Source organism: Phlebotomus papatasi, chromosome 2 (assembly GCF_024763615.1).
Source record: "Phlebotomus papatasi isolate M1 chromosome 2, Ppap_2.1, whole genome shotgun sequence".
NCBI lineage: Eukaryota > Metazoa > Arthropoda > Insecta > Diptera > Psychodidae > Phlebotomus > Phlebotomus papatasi.
In genome coordinates, this window is record NC_077223.1 from 106,012,626 (window position 1) to 106,026,599 (window position 13,974).

A 13,974-nucleotide genomic window follows, 5' to 3' on the forward strand; every position below is an offset into this window, starting at 1 on the left:
TGACACAGTTTAAAATTCAAAAGTCTTTAGAATATTTTGTGGTGAACAGCATTTCACAGTTTTTTCACTAAAATCACGAGAAATTTTATCGATTTTTTTTTTTAGAAAATAAAGATAAAGATAAGAAAATAATAATTTTTAAAAGTTCGTGAAAATCCCGTTAAAAATACAGAAAACGCCGCACTTTAACTTTGGATGCGCACACTTTGCACCAATACTAACCGTGGCAAGGATGAAAATCAACCCTTGAGAGATTAAAACACTTAAGGTTAACTCAAGGTTAAAACAGGGGTAAAATCCTAATCTTGACACGGTTTAAAATTTAGGCGTACGGAAAATCCTCAGTGAACAGCATTTTCATGCTTTTTCCACTAACACCTTCAAGAATTTCACCGATATTTTTTATGAAAATTAATTTCTCACTGTTTATTTAGGCATTGATGATGGAAAATTGGGATAAATTCTGTGAAAACTTGAGGAAACGCCGCACAATGGCTTTAGACGCGCACACATTGCACCAATACTAACCGTGGCAAGGATGAAAATCAACCCTTGAGAGATTAAAACACGGTTAACTCAAGGTTAAAACAGGGGTAAAATCCTAATCGTGACAGGGTTTAAAATTTAGGCGTGCGGATAATCCTCAGTGAACAGAATTTTCACGCTTTTTCCACTAAAATCTTCAAGAATTTCACCGAGATTTTTTTAGAAAATATATTGCTCACCATTTATTTACACATTTACGGTAAAATTGACCCTAAATTCGGTGAAAATCTCATGAAAAAGAGAGAAAACTCCGCACTTTGATTCTTGACGCGCACGTTTGGTTACAAACTTGAAAAGAAAATTAAGCACCACTTACCATAGAACTTTTCACAATTTACTCTCCTATGTCGCTGATATGTCCCTGGGTGGTCACTGTGGGGGCTCATATTGAGCCCCAATCCCCGAAATGTCAACGCAAATGCCTCCATTCTTTGAGGCACACTGAACACTAAACACCATTTTTCTCTTACTGATTCCACTTGACAAGTTTACACGAGAAACCCTTAAATGCATTAAGAATCTCGCCATGATAGAAATTTAAAACCATTCAAACCTTGCGCATGATTTAAACCGATGTGTTAAGATTAATAGTGAAATCCTTCACTAAAAAAAGGAGTTAAAATTGCTGAAACAGGGTTAACTCATGTTTACAGTTTAAAACCTTTTTAAAATTAAACCGTGACTAACCCTGTTTATAGTCGATTTTAAACCTTGCCTCAAATAAGCTCTTTTCTGAGTGTGAAATGCGTTTTACTTAGCGATATTATGCAAATACAGTCTGTCTCGGTTGATTTGTTTAACAACATTCATTGTCATTTTAATTACCAAAAATCTCAATTATGTGACTTCTTAAAATGTCACGTGAGCTGAAATGACAATGTCACGGCTACAGAATCACATTTTCGAAAAAACTCTCCTGAGATTCATACCCAATTTGTCATATGGCATTGCCAGAACGTTACAGAATTCCCCTCCAGAAGTCATTTGAGTTTTCTGGCAATTCAAATGACAATGAATTTTGTTAAACAAATCAACCAAGACAGACTGTATTTGCATAATATCACTAAGTAAACGGATTTCATTAAAAAAAAATCAGTGAATTGCATTTTCGAACTTATATGATATGACAAAAAAAGCTCGATTGGCATTGTCAGGTTTCGAACTCACGCGTGAAAATACCATGAAAATTACAGAATTTTCCTACAGGAAAGAAGATGAAGGCCAATTTTAACAAATTCAACGGGATGTCGAATTTCCCATCCGCAATTTTGAGCAAAAATTTTTCATGACCTTTCAGTAAGTAAGGGCCTTGACAGACCTGAGGATTAGCCGAGAGGCGGCCTAGCGTAATAATATTGGACAAAATGTTGAAACTACATTTCCATCATTTTCCATTAAGTCGTCTCTCGGCTTAAATCGTAAGTGTGTCTAGTGTATGAGAAAACAATAAGGAAATGTAATCTTATTTCTGTCGGACTATTTTTTCCAAAATTGATAGACTAAAGTTACTAAAAAATCCAATCCCGACAGCAATTCGAATAACAATTGTCTAGGAATTAATCATCAATAATAACTCAATTTGTGTATGACGTGTAATACCGTGGTAAGGAATAGGTTAAAGCTTAGAAGAAGAAGATTTTTTATTAAGTACCGTATGTCAAAAGTCCGAAAAGTTTCGAAATAAAATAAAAGGTCAGCCAGACTTTCTATATGAGCCAGGACACACTTGGGCAAATTATAACAGTTAGAAGAAGAAAATTTATCTCAGGAACGAACCACTATGGGAGATTTCCCCAGGCTCATCAATACATAGCACGGTGTGGTGTATTTTCGAAATTTCCGCGTACATATAGGGGAAAATACTCTCCCTTCGAACGTTCATGCCTTCGAATAATGTGAATTTTCTTTTATTTTTCGTAAGAGATTTATACATTTCTATTAAATATTAGTTAGCTTATCGTCAATTATTGATAATTACGTGATAATTATGTATAAATGTCTTAGAGAAGGTAAAAGAAATTCACATTATTCGAAGGCATGCACATTCGAACTGAGAGTACTTTCCCCTAACGCCTAGAAAACAGAAAACGGCTGATTTAGAGTAGCTTGACTAATTTGATTCCTGTAAATATCAGTAAAAGATATCAGAGAGATTTCTTGCGCCAAAAAATAGGCAAAAGAAAACCGCCATATTTTGAAAGGGAAATTTCGAACCCAACTCCTCCTGTATAGGGTAAGGTGATATAATTTGGAATTAGTGTTATAAGTTGGACAATTCGCCGGTATAAGTTGGACATAGCTTTTTTCTTGATAAATACAGTACAAAATTTGTTTTTAAACACAAGGAACCAAATTATAAAACTAAAGCATTAAAAATATACAAATAAAAATGAAGTACTAAATTTATCAAGACAAAAAGCCATGTCCAACTTGTACCAATTTACCCTATATCCTCCCAATAATATAAAATTTAAACTTCTTTTTCTTTTTAAAATTACAGTGAAAATAGTGACTTGGAAGAAGATACAGGAGATGATGCTAAGTCTGTGAGAACCGAAGACAATAAAAAGTAAGAAAATTATCTGTTTATGAATCATTTGCAATCATTCCTCACGTTATCATTTCATTACTGCGAAAATATGAGAAGATTAGTAACAATACATTGTAAACAGATTTTTTTTATTGACCAAAATGAAATTTAAATTTAAATGATTTTCGTATAATAAGAATTTCTCTTGTTTAAAAAATCAATATTTTTCATTGCAATATTGTAAATATTTCTACGAAGCTTCCTATTTTTAAAAGACTTGCAAGTTGCTGAAGTTAAATTGAAAGAAAAGTGGTTGAAATTATCCTAACAAAAGGCATATTCTTAGTAACAATTACTCTTTCAAAATAATTCTATTTCCATTCTTTTAAGTGACATAGAAATAGAGAAAAGAATGAACCAGAAAGAAGCCTTACAAATTGATGAGTTATTTGATAATAAAGCATTGTGTTGTTGGTCAAGGTGATAGAACTTCACCGAGAGAGAGAAAGTCAATCAGGTCATTTTTCACCCTTAAGAAAAATTACATTTATAGTGAAATTCGATAAATAATGTCTCACTTTTCTAATTACCACACCCTCCTTTATTCTTCTGGTTCTTTCAGACAAAATCACAGTGAGATTGAGAAAAGACGACGTGACAAGATGAACACTTATATTCAAGGTAAGTTAATGGAAAAATATAAGAACTATCCTTTTTTATAGATACTTAACATTGTAGAATTATCCTCAATGGTACCAATTTGCCATGCAATGTCCCGAAAATTGGATAAGCTCACTGTCCTGAGGATGGCTGTGCAGCACCTTAAAACAATCCGTGGTGCTGTTCATTCTTACACTGAAGGTCACTACAAGCCTGCATTTTTATCCGACGAGGAACTCAAAATGCTAATCCTTCAGGCTGCTGAAGGATTCCTTTTTGTTGTTGGTTGCGATCGTGGAAGGATTCTCTATGTATCGGAGTCAGTATCGCAAGTTCTCAATTACTCTCAAGGAGATCTCTTAGGACAGAGTTGGTTTGATATTCTGCATCCCAAAGACGTGGCTAAGGTCAAGGAGCAACTGTCATCGTCTGATTTAAGTCCTCGAGAGCGATTGATTGATGCCAAAAGTAAGTTTACTAAGATAAAATTGAGTAGGGTAAGTGTGCCAAATTCCGGTCAGCTTGCAATTCCGGCCACCTTTTTTATTCCTCGAATTTCCATGAAGTTTAAGTTTTTATATACTCTAGAAATTATACAATGCAAAAGAAAAACAGAAAATGTAATTTCGACAAACGAGATGACGTGAAACAGACATTGGAAGAAATCTTGAAGAGCAAGGAAATGAAAATAAAGGTGGCCGAAATAGGGGACCAAAGCCATGTTTATATTTTTATTCATTTTAAATTCTACTACGAATGATTTTAGAGAAAATAAAGACGATAAATTGTTAACAAGTTTCCAAGCAACACTCTATCAGAAAAGGGAATAAAAATTCAATTTGTATTAAAAATATTACATTTCAAATTTGAGACTTTGGAGCTTGCATGCAATTATGCCGAAATTTGGCAGACTTATCCTAATTCGGAATCATTTATTAATTCGAAATTTTGAGATTTTTTTTACTGTTTCTGATGAGCAAAGTGCGACATACGGGGTGTAAACACAAGTACATTTTGATTTTCCAATAGAGCCCAAACACAACTAGATTTTGATTCTCCAATAGTGTCTTGGATAAAAGGCAAATGGAACTCTATTTGCACAAAATGTTGTGGATATTCGAAGAATTGAAATTCAATTTCAAATTTCATTACTAAATGTTCGCATTTAGACACTTGAGCACTTCGAAATTCGAACAGGATGTACCTCAGCCACCTTGCGAAATTAATAAGAATTAAGAAAGTCTCTTTTTTGGCTTTACAAATAGATTTTCGAATTTTTCAAGATCTACTTGTGGATAGTAAGACGCGGGAATTTCAAATGTTATAGTGCTATGGACCAGTGAATGTTGTTAAATCTCCCCTAGTCATTCCTTTCTGAGATAAATTCTCTATAGGGGGAGGTGGGGCTAGATTGTTATACGACTTTTTTGCCTATTTCTAAATCAAGCTGGTCCTTGCAATTATTTTATCTAAGGCTTCTACACATTGGAAGCATTTTTCGTCAAAAATTGCTTTTTTGAAAGAAATTTCTTGTACTGCTGTAGGTAGAAATGTCAAAATTCTGTCAAAAGAGCAATTTTTGTTGAAAACTGCTTCCAATGTGTAGAGGCCTTTATATCTACAATTGTTTTATCTATTCAAATTACATTATGTTAAAATCCAATTTCCTTTAGAAATATGCGAAAGAATCGTATAACAATGTAGCCCCACAGCTCAAAGTAGCCCCACTTCCCCCTACTCTCTGTTATAAGTTCTCCAAGTGCGTCCTAACTAAAATGGGAAATCAGATACACTTTCTATTTTATTTCGAAAAATTTCGAACATCATTCACTTGGTGCTTGTATTATTTTTAAATATATAAGACATTGAATAATCTTCTCAAGAATCAAGAATATTGTGCTTTTGTGAAATCCTGTCTACCAAATAGGTTCACCCTCTGCTTCTGAATTAGAAAATCGTGATTGTCTGAGATTTAACAATACTACATGCTTCTTCATCTCACATATAACGAGATGAATATACTTAAATTAAAATGAACAATTTACGAAAGAAGGAACTATCTCTTGAAAGAAAAAAAAACAAAACCGCTGATTTTCAATTTATTGAATGTCTAAGTCCCGGAGGTAAGCCAAAATGTCGAAAGCCAAAATCCCAAAAGCCAAAATCCCAGAAACCGAAATCCCGAAAGCCAAAGTCCTGATTGCCGAAATCTCGAAAGGGCCAATATCCCGAAACCCAAAATTCCGAATGTTCGAAATCCTGAAAGGAATAAAATTATACAGAGGGAAATGTGTTTCCTTTCTTTGAGACCTTTCTTGACTTTCGCAATTTTATTCTTTACGACGTTTCGAGGATGAATGTCCTTTTCATCAGGTATCGACTTTTTGTTGGGAAAATCACGTACGGGCGGGAAATGGTTACACTTTTTTGGACTTGGGTCACAGATTGCACTTGTGTCGATCAGTCGAATGGTGAACTTAAAAGTGCAATCTGTGATCCAAGTCCAAAAAAGTGTAACCATTTCCCGCCTGTACGTAATTTTCCCAACAAAATTCGATACCTGATGAAGAGGACATTCATCCTCGAAACGTCGTAAAGAATAAAATTACGAAAGTCAAGAAAGGTCTAGTGTTTCCGTCAATTCTTGTTCATAGTGAACTTTCATTTCGAAATAGATGTTTCGACTTAAAATCCCCCGTGTATGTATATGCTCTCTCAGATCTAAGATGAAATCTCAGATTTTCGGAATTATAAATCGTTCTGAATTACCCCATTTTAGCCTATTCTCAAAAAAACAAAACTCTAAAATCTATGACTAATCTCTTGCTAATTTTTAGCGATGCTTCCTGTTAAAACAGATGTCCCTCAGGGTCTATCGAGGCTCTGTCCAGGAGCTCGAAGATCATTTTTCTGTCGCATGAAATGCAAGTTATCTGTTCAGGTGAAGGAGGAAATGGACACATCTACCAATTGTCACAGGCGCAAGAAACAAATCAGCAATGACAAGAAATACTCAGTGATTCAGTGTACAGGCTACCTCAAATCCTGGGCACCAGCCAAAATAGGTCTTGAAGAACAGGAGACTGACGGTGATGAATCTTGCAATCTCAGCTGTCTCGTTGCCATTGGAAGAGTCCCACCAAATATCTTTGTACCTAATGTAACACCTCCCATCAACAACAATCTCAATCTGAGAACCATTCAGTTCATCTCTCGGCACGCAATGGACGGGAAGTTCCTCTTTGTTGATCAAAGGTACCAAGAGAGTTTTTACTCTCCTAGGACATACCTATAATTTTTATCCTTTGCAGAGCCACAATCATCTTAGGGTTTCTGCCTCAGGAACTCCTTGGCACAAGTATGTATGAATATTATCACCATGATGACATTCCATCTCTGGCTGAATCTCACAAATCAGCCCTGCAGATCTCCGATAAGATCACAACACCAATCTATCGACTTCGCACAAAAGACGGTGGCTTTGTGCGTTTGCAGAGCGAATGGAAATCATTCCGGAATCCATGGACGAAAGATGTTGAATATTTAATAGCCAAGAATTCTGTCATACTGTGAGTTATTCAGATACCTTCATTTGCAACTGCATTTCTTAAAATTTTCCAATAAAATTTGAACTCTTTCTCTCCAGATCTGACACCAAAATCGACGACAATACTTCATGCAGTGGGAATTCAATGGGAAATGGGACAATCTATCGAACTGGGAATGGAGCTAGCGAGGGCAATGCCCCAGGGAATTTTGACTTTTTCAATCAGAGTAAGTTCTCTGCAGAAAAGATACTTGTACAAAATCTTGTAAAATCTTAGTTTAATGGCTTCACGGGGTATTATCGAAATACATTCCGCTTTGCTATGCCACCGGAAAGTCGCAGAAAATTTCCCAAGACAAAGTTTTCCCATCTCTGTTATTATTTCTCCAAGTGTGTCTTGGCTAAAATAAATAATCTAGACTTTCTATTTTAATTCGAAATTAGAATTTAAAAGAAGAAATGGGGCACCAATCAAGTTAATATTGTCGTTAATATAAGAGAAGTATCATACGAATCTTTTTTTATTGAAATTTGATTTTTTCTTAATAAAATGGAATAACCATTTCTTGCGAATCAAAAACGTCTGAGTCAGCTGAGCTTTCGAAGAGGGTCATTTTAATGCACCGGAAAAGAAAAACTACCCCTGGCTAAAAGCTTTGTGGGGAAATTTTATTTCGAAATGGATATTTCGAATCAAAACCTCTTTGTTCAGATGCTCCCTCATAGCTTCTTTTAAACGAGGATATTTCGAAACAAAAAAAGCTAAAAAATGATGAAAGCCAATAAAAAGTATTTAAAAATTTCAACAAGAATGCAAAAAGTAGTCCAAATATCATCTATATCTCACTACGAATTCGAAATCGAATTTGGGAGGACAGAAATGCCATTCATACTCCATAATAATCTTAATTTTTTTTGGTGGATCCTATTCAAACAGAGGAAACCAAAATCTTGTTACTTTTTCCATATAAATAACAAGATTTTACAAGATTTTATACAATTGCTAATTTTTCAATATTTTTATAAGAAAGAGATGGTAAAGCGTTCCAGCTTTGCGGTGTGCTCGAACTCACGAGAAAGAGCTATCCCTGTATTAATTTTTCGAATGCCTTTTGGATACTTCCGTTTTACTAAAAATTCAATTGATTGATAAATCAAAAAAATCATTACGAAATAAGAATTTGCTTAAGAAAAATATGTTTTAGAAAATCTTATCATGAGTAACAAGCTTTCGAACAAATAAAAAATAAATGCGAGAAAGGTAAATCATTTAAGTTATATCGACTCATGACCGATTAAGACCGTTGTAGCTGGGTTGGAATTTCAAGATCTTTCAAAAAAAATCCAAACTTAAGCAAATCCGTTGAAAAATAGGCCCTGCAAAGTGATTATGTTTTAATCTTCGAAAATTCAATATCGAAATGGTTTTCGAATGTGTTCAAGGACGAAATATTCTTCTTGACTACCTCCGAAACGTATTCTAAAGTGAAAGAAAGAAATGAAAGAAGTCACTTTCGAAATGAACCATAAACCTGGGGTGACATCGCTCCTTGGAAATTCCAAGGGGCCAATTCACTTTTTGGGGATTTTGAGGTTTTACTGAACTCAGACAGAGAATTTAATAAATTTTCAGATGATATAAGTCATTAAATTTCGTAATTACAAAAGTTTTTCTAAATTTTACTCTTTATGATTGCTTGGGCGGTTTTGTTTGAAGTAAAGGGGCACATAATATATGCATCGTTCAAATTTTTGCGAAACAGGGGACTAACTCAAGCAAGTTGATCCCTTGTCATTCTAATTCCAGCAAAATTTGCACATCATTTGGAACGACAAGGATCTAAATCATTAAAAAACATATTTTGAAATATAAAAATATAAAAGTTTTGATGTTTATATTAGTGCTCATACAAATAGTAAAGAAATAAATTGTTTTTGTTCAGTCATTAAATTGAGATACTTATTTACACAAAGTTGAATCTTTTATGATGTCTCCTGAAAAATGGTCGAAAACTAGTTGGCCCCTTGTAATTTCCAAGGAGCGACATGATAACTTATTTTCGATACTATCGACTGTCGATTATGAAAAATTTAAATGATAGCTGCACATCCTGTATCTAATATAGATAATTTATCAACAGTCATATTGTTTTAAGAATGTCACAATGAATGGCCCAACAATACGTGAAAAGTCGACATTCACTTAATCTAACAGATATAGATTTATCGATACTATCGATTCGATAGTATCGAATAGTATTCGATAGTATAGACTTTTTTGACGAATACTTTTGGCATTGAAGAGATGTAGAACACTAAAATCTTTAGAGTATATGCAAAAAGGCAAACAAAAATTGATGGAGGTAACCTATGGGATACACCTTAACGATTTTCGCGAAAAAGTCGCACGAATTTATACAATCATCCAATACATATATTTACGATAAATTAGAAAAAAAAATATCAAATTGATTCACATTCAATTGCAATAGCTATGTCATTATTTTTGAGCCACTACATGAGTTTGAAATTCCTGTAAAAATTCAGGAAAATCATTATTCAACTGAATATTTCCCCGGAAAAATTACGACACAAATCAAGCTAATAAATATTATTGTCATAACCGAACTTGAAAATTTCAACAAATCTTTTCAAAATAAACTGCCGCTCGAATTAAAAATCTCAATTAAAAGTAACGTAGCCTGAAGAATACGGAATTAGACAGAAAAGACTTTATATTCGAGTACTCCCACTTCTAAAGACTTCCAAGCACTTCATTTTCAGTTGTACACCACTTCCGACCCTAATATCCCTCCCTTGAAAATATTGGATTATCTAAAACTGCTCTCTCTCTCTGAGTTCGAGAAGTATAATTTTCTCGGAGATCCCGGCTAACACATTATGCACTTACTAAGTACTTAATAAGTTCTTAGATCAATTATTTAATTTTAAGGAGTTATAGAACATCCAACTACTTAAAAAATATATGAAAATGAGACAAACGTCAGCGCTTTGTGGCGAGTAGTGAAACTAATATAGCACGAGGCAGCCTTAACACTAAGTACTTAATTAAGGTCTTTGGTAAAGTACTTAATTAAGTAGTTTGTATTAAAGACATGAAAAGTATTTTCATTAAGCACTTAATGAAGGACTTTCAACTAAGCGCTTTTTAAACACTTACTCTAATGCATATAAAACAAATATTTTTATTTTATCATGTATTTTTTTTATTTCTCAAAGAAACACTCTAAAATATACTTCTGTTCAATTGTCAAAATATTCACTTTGCTACCGCAGTTGTCCTATACTGCCCGGCACTACCCTTTCTTTCTCGGCTTGCAACTATTACTCAAAATCAATTATTTTTAGCCAATGGCAGAGAAATGCATCGGATGATTAATACACATGTTGAGGCCAGCAAAATAGGACGTCAGATAGCTGAACAGGTCCTTGATCATCAAAGACGAGTTGGTGAATCTTCTTCTGAGAGTAGCCCAGATCCAGAGACCACAGACACGAATCCCCATCAACATATTGCTGTATCCGAGAGCAGTATCTCTGGGAGTGAAATGAGCTTAGATCGTCGGATTGCTCCACAAAATACACAGAGATTGAACGGCACCCTGCCTGGGTACTCTCAAGTACGCAACAATACCATAAATCCCAATCATTCCAACACCGAAGTGATGCAGATGATGACAACGTCCAGTATAGCAGGAGAGGCTCCCAATCAAGGTGGTTCAACGGATGGCAATGATGAAGCAGCAATGGCAGTCATTATGAGTCTACTGGAAGCTGATGCTGGTCTCGGTGGTCCTGTTGACTTCACTGGACTTCCCTGGCCACTTCCATGAGATTAAATTACATTCCTCCCCCAAAAAAATTGTCAAAATAACACAAATTAATTTATAGCACCTTTTTTTCTTTATCCTAAATCAACTTTATTACTAAAATTTCCAAAGATGTACAATTAGAAAGCAGCTAAAAACTCAATTTTGTAACTCACGAAGGGTTAATTTGTGAGTGTCTTTACTACAACCTGGCGCCTCCATCTCACCGTTTCTCAAATAAAACTTTATAAGGTTTCGGTGATAGAGTTATTCCCGGAAGAAGATTCACATCTGGATGTTCATCCTGAGGACCAGTGGATAGTTTGAATTTTTCCACAATTCCTGTGAAAAATGTGAAAATACAGGCACGAGCTAAGGTATCTCCGAGGCAACGTCTTTTTCCCTGTCCAAATGGCATCAATCGTTCAACATTGCAGATTTTTCCTGTATCATCGAGGAATCTCTCAGGTCTAAATACTTGGGGATCACCCCAGAAGTCCTCGTCCATGTGCACTGAGTGCAAATTGATGAGAATTGTAACATCCTTAGGCACTCTGTAGCCACCCAAATTTGTCTCTCTTGTAGCCCTTCGTGGTCCAGAAATTGGTACGACGTTGAAGAATCTTCGTACTTCCATGAGATAGGCTTCTGTGAAAGGGAGATTTCCATGGCTTTTCCTGCCATTTTCACAAATTTCGCGGTAGATTTTTTCCTGCATCGCAGGATACAGGAGGAGCGCCATGAGAGCCAGATCAATGGTCGTACTAGTAGTTTGGGATCCAGCAATAAAGATATCCAGAATAACCATTGTCAGTTGGATATCTGAGAAAGTTGTCTTATCATTGTCCTCCTGCATCTTCATTTCCTTGATGAATGCATAAATAAGGTCATCAGAAGACTTTTCCTCAGTGTATGTTGCATGATGTCTCTCAATGGTTTCCATTAGTAAATTCTTCAGTTCTTCATTAAATCTCCTGATTAGATTATATCCACTCCATTCAGGTGCAAAAAATCTTATCCATGGCATTGAGGACAGGACTCCTCCAGACATATCAAATGCCTTTGAACGTTGCTGCAAAAGCTGCAGGAGTTTTTCAATACGCTCATCATCTCTACCCAACCTCCGACCAGCCGTAAAAGTCCACAAGACATTCAATACAGATACAGGTAGGTATTTTCCTGGCCAGAATGTACCCTCAGCCTCCCTCAGACTATCAATAAGCTTGATTAAATCATCCATTTCCTCCGCAATCATCAATTCCATTGGTTGGCGCCCATAGCCGGCATTTCGCAAATGTTTCACCGCAAAAGCCCGATGTTCCGCCCACATAGCCCCATCGACACATGTGATTCCGCGCAGTGAACCCATAGTTCTCAGACGCATAAAAAAATTCTTAGGACGCCCCTCGAACTCTTCTCGCATATGAATCTCCCGTACAATATCATAAGATGATCCAACAACATAGAAATTACCTCCCAATTTCATTCCAAGAACTTTACTCCTATACTCCTTAGTCCATTCCTCATAAACCCGATGCAATCCCCCGAGTTTCCGACCTTCCCGACGAATTTGAGGAGAATTCCCAACAAAAGGCAACCACTGTGGCCCTACCAAATACAATGTCCATTTAATTCTAATTTAATTAAATCACAAATTTTTTCCCACATCCCTCAACTAACCTGGTGGAAAATTCCTGGGACGACAGAGATTCACTCTAATCCAGAGTATCACTCCAAGGACCCCAATCAGCAGGATGAAAATCAAAGAAATATATTCCATTTCACTGATAGAGAAGATATTACGTAAATTAGAACACGCGCGAATCTCTGCAAAGCACTCCCTCTGGTCAATGTCTTTGCGACTGGCGATTAAATCCCACACTGATTCATTCAGCATTTCAGCTCATGCTTCCCACCACGTGTCTCCAAATTTACTCTACTCTCACTCACACTTTAAGATGTTTTGTTTCTCAATGATGAAAATTTAGAGAGTGAATTTTCCTAAACTGCACTACAAGTCTTCTTGCAATGATCACTTGTACAATACTGACTAAAGATCATACAGAGAATGATCCATACAACCGAGGAATTGAGATAGAGAATGTGAGAGAAATATTCAGGAAGTCAAACTCAAAGGGGGACGTATATTAACAAATTTAAATAACATTAAATGTTATTAGTTCCTCAACCTTTAAAAAAATCACTCACAGAAATATTGTTGCCTCAAATAAAGCGTGTCCACGATAAAATTGTTCCAAATGATTTGATATTTTCATGACAGATAGCACTAGCTCCGATTTTCGTTGTAAGTATGTAAACATTGTAACACGTGTTTTTACCTTTCTTTTGGTGAAACTCTCATAAAATTCTGTTAATTTTTCACTAAGCTACGAAATAATAATGGAAAAGAGAAGGGAACTGATGGTGTATACGTCATCAGTTAAATCAGCATTTGTCGTAACTTCCCTTTGACAACTTTTCAGGAGCCGAAATTTTCAGTTCAGTATTATTTTTCTTAAAAATGAGCCCTGAATGCGATACTTTTGAATCAAAATAATAAAAGTGGCACTAATAAACTGTAAGTTAACTCGAGAAAATCTTTATAAAATGATTTAAAAGCTGAGATATTGAGATATACGCTAGAAGAAACACAATAATATTTTATCGTAACTTCCATCGTTTATAAAGCCGTAACTTCCAATGTATGGAGATTCTGGAAGTTACGACAATTTTCTAAAATGCATTATATCAATTTCAGTGACTCTAATGCTAATAAGGGCCTTTATTTGACTAAATTAGTCAATTAAACTCTTATTCCTGTCCCTAAAAGCTTTTATTTCATAAATTTTTTTTGAATAAAT

General features: G+C 35.2%; 2 protein-coding genes across 4 annotated transcripts in view; one reads left to right on the forward strand and one right to left on the reverse strand.

The window, feature by feature from the left end:
* The window catches only part of LOC129800607 (protein cycle), a 28,219-nt gene extending 17,024 nt beyond the window's left edge, over nt 1-11,195 (forward strand). For 2 of the 3 annotated variants that reach the window (XM_055845120.1, XM_055845119.1), the window contains exons 3-9: nt 3,047-3,115; nt 3,699-3,757; nt 3,815-4,204; nt 6,574-6,991; nt 7,048-7,305; nt 7,383-7,510; nt 10,653-11,195. In XM_055845120.1, the coding sequence (XP_055701095.1) occupies nt 3,047-3,115; nt 3,699-3,757; nt 3,815-4,204; nt 6,574-6,991; nt 7,048-7,305; nt 7,383-7,510; nt 10,653-11,137 (1,807 nt within the window). In that variant the 3' untranslated portion in view covers nt 11,138-11,195. Of the gene's footprint in view, nt 1-3,046; nt 3,116-3,698; nt 3,758-3,814; nt 4,205-6,573; nt 6,992-7,047; nt 7,310-7,382; nt 7,511-10,652 lie in introns of those variants that run through there. The other variant, XM_055845122.1, reaches the window with a different exon arrangement.
* A 4-nt stretch (nt 11,196-11,199) lies between these two features.
* LOC129800617 (probable cytochrome P450 305a1) lies at nt 11,200-13,163 on the reverse strand. Its single transcript, XM_055845140.1, has 2 exons — nt 12,794-13,163; nt 11,200-12,721 (listed from the first exon to the last, which is right to left on the reverse strand). Exons 1-2 carry the CDS (start codon nt 13,008-13,010, stop codon nt 11,337-11,339), a joined length of 1,602 nt encoding a protein of 533 aa, XP_055701115.1. The 5' UTR covers nt 13,011-13,163; the 3' UTR covers nt 11,200-11,336.
* Between the last annotated feature and the right edge of the window lie 811 nt (nt 13,164-13,974).

Coding starts and splice junctions, on each gene's coding strand:
- LOC129800617 (XM_055845140.1), bottom strand. CDS start 13,010: ATGCTGAATGAATCAGTGTGGGATTTAATCGCCAGTCGCAAAGACATT. Junction 12,722..12,793: donor TCCCAGGAATTTTCCACCAG/GTTAGTTGAGGG, acceptor TGTATTTGGTAG/GGCCACAGTGGTTGCCTTTT.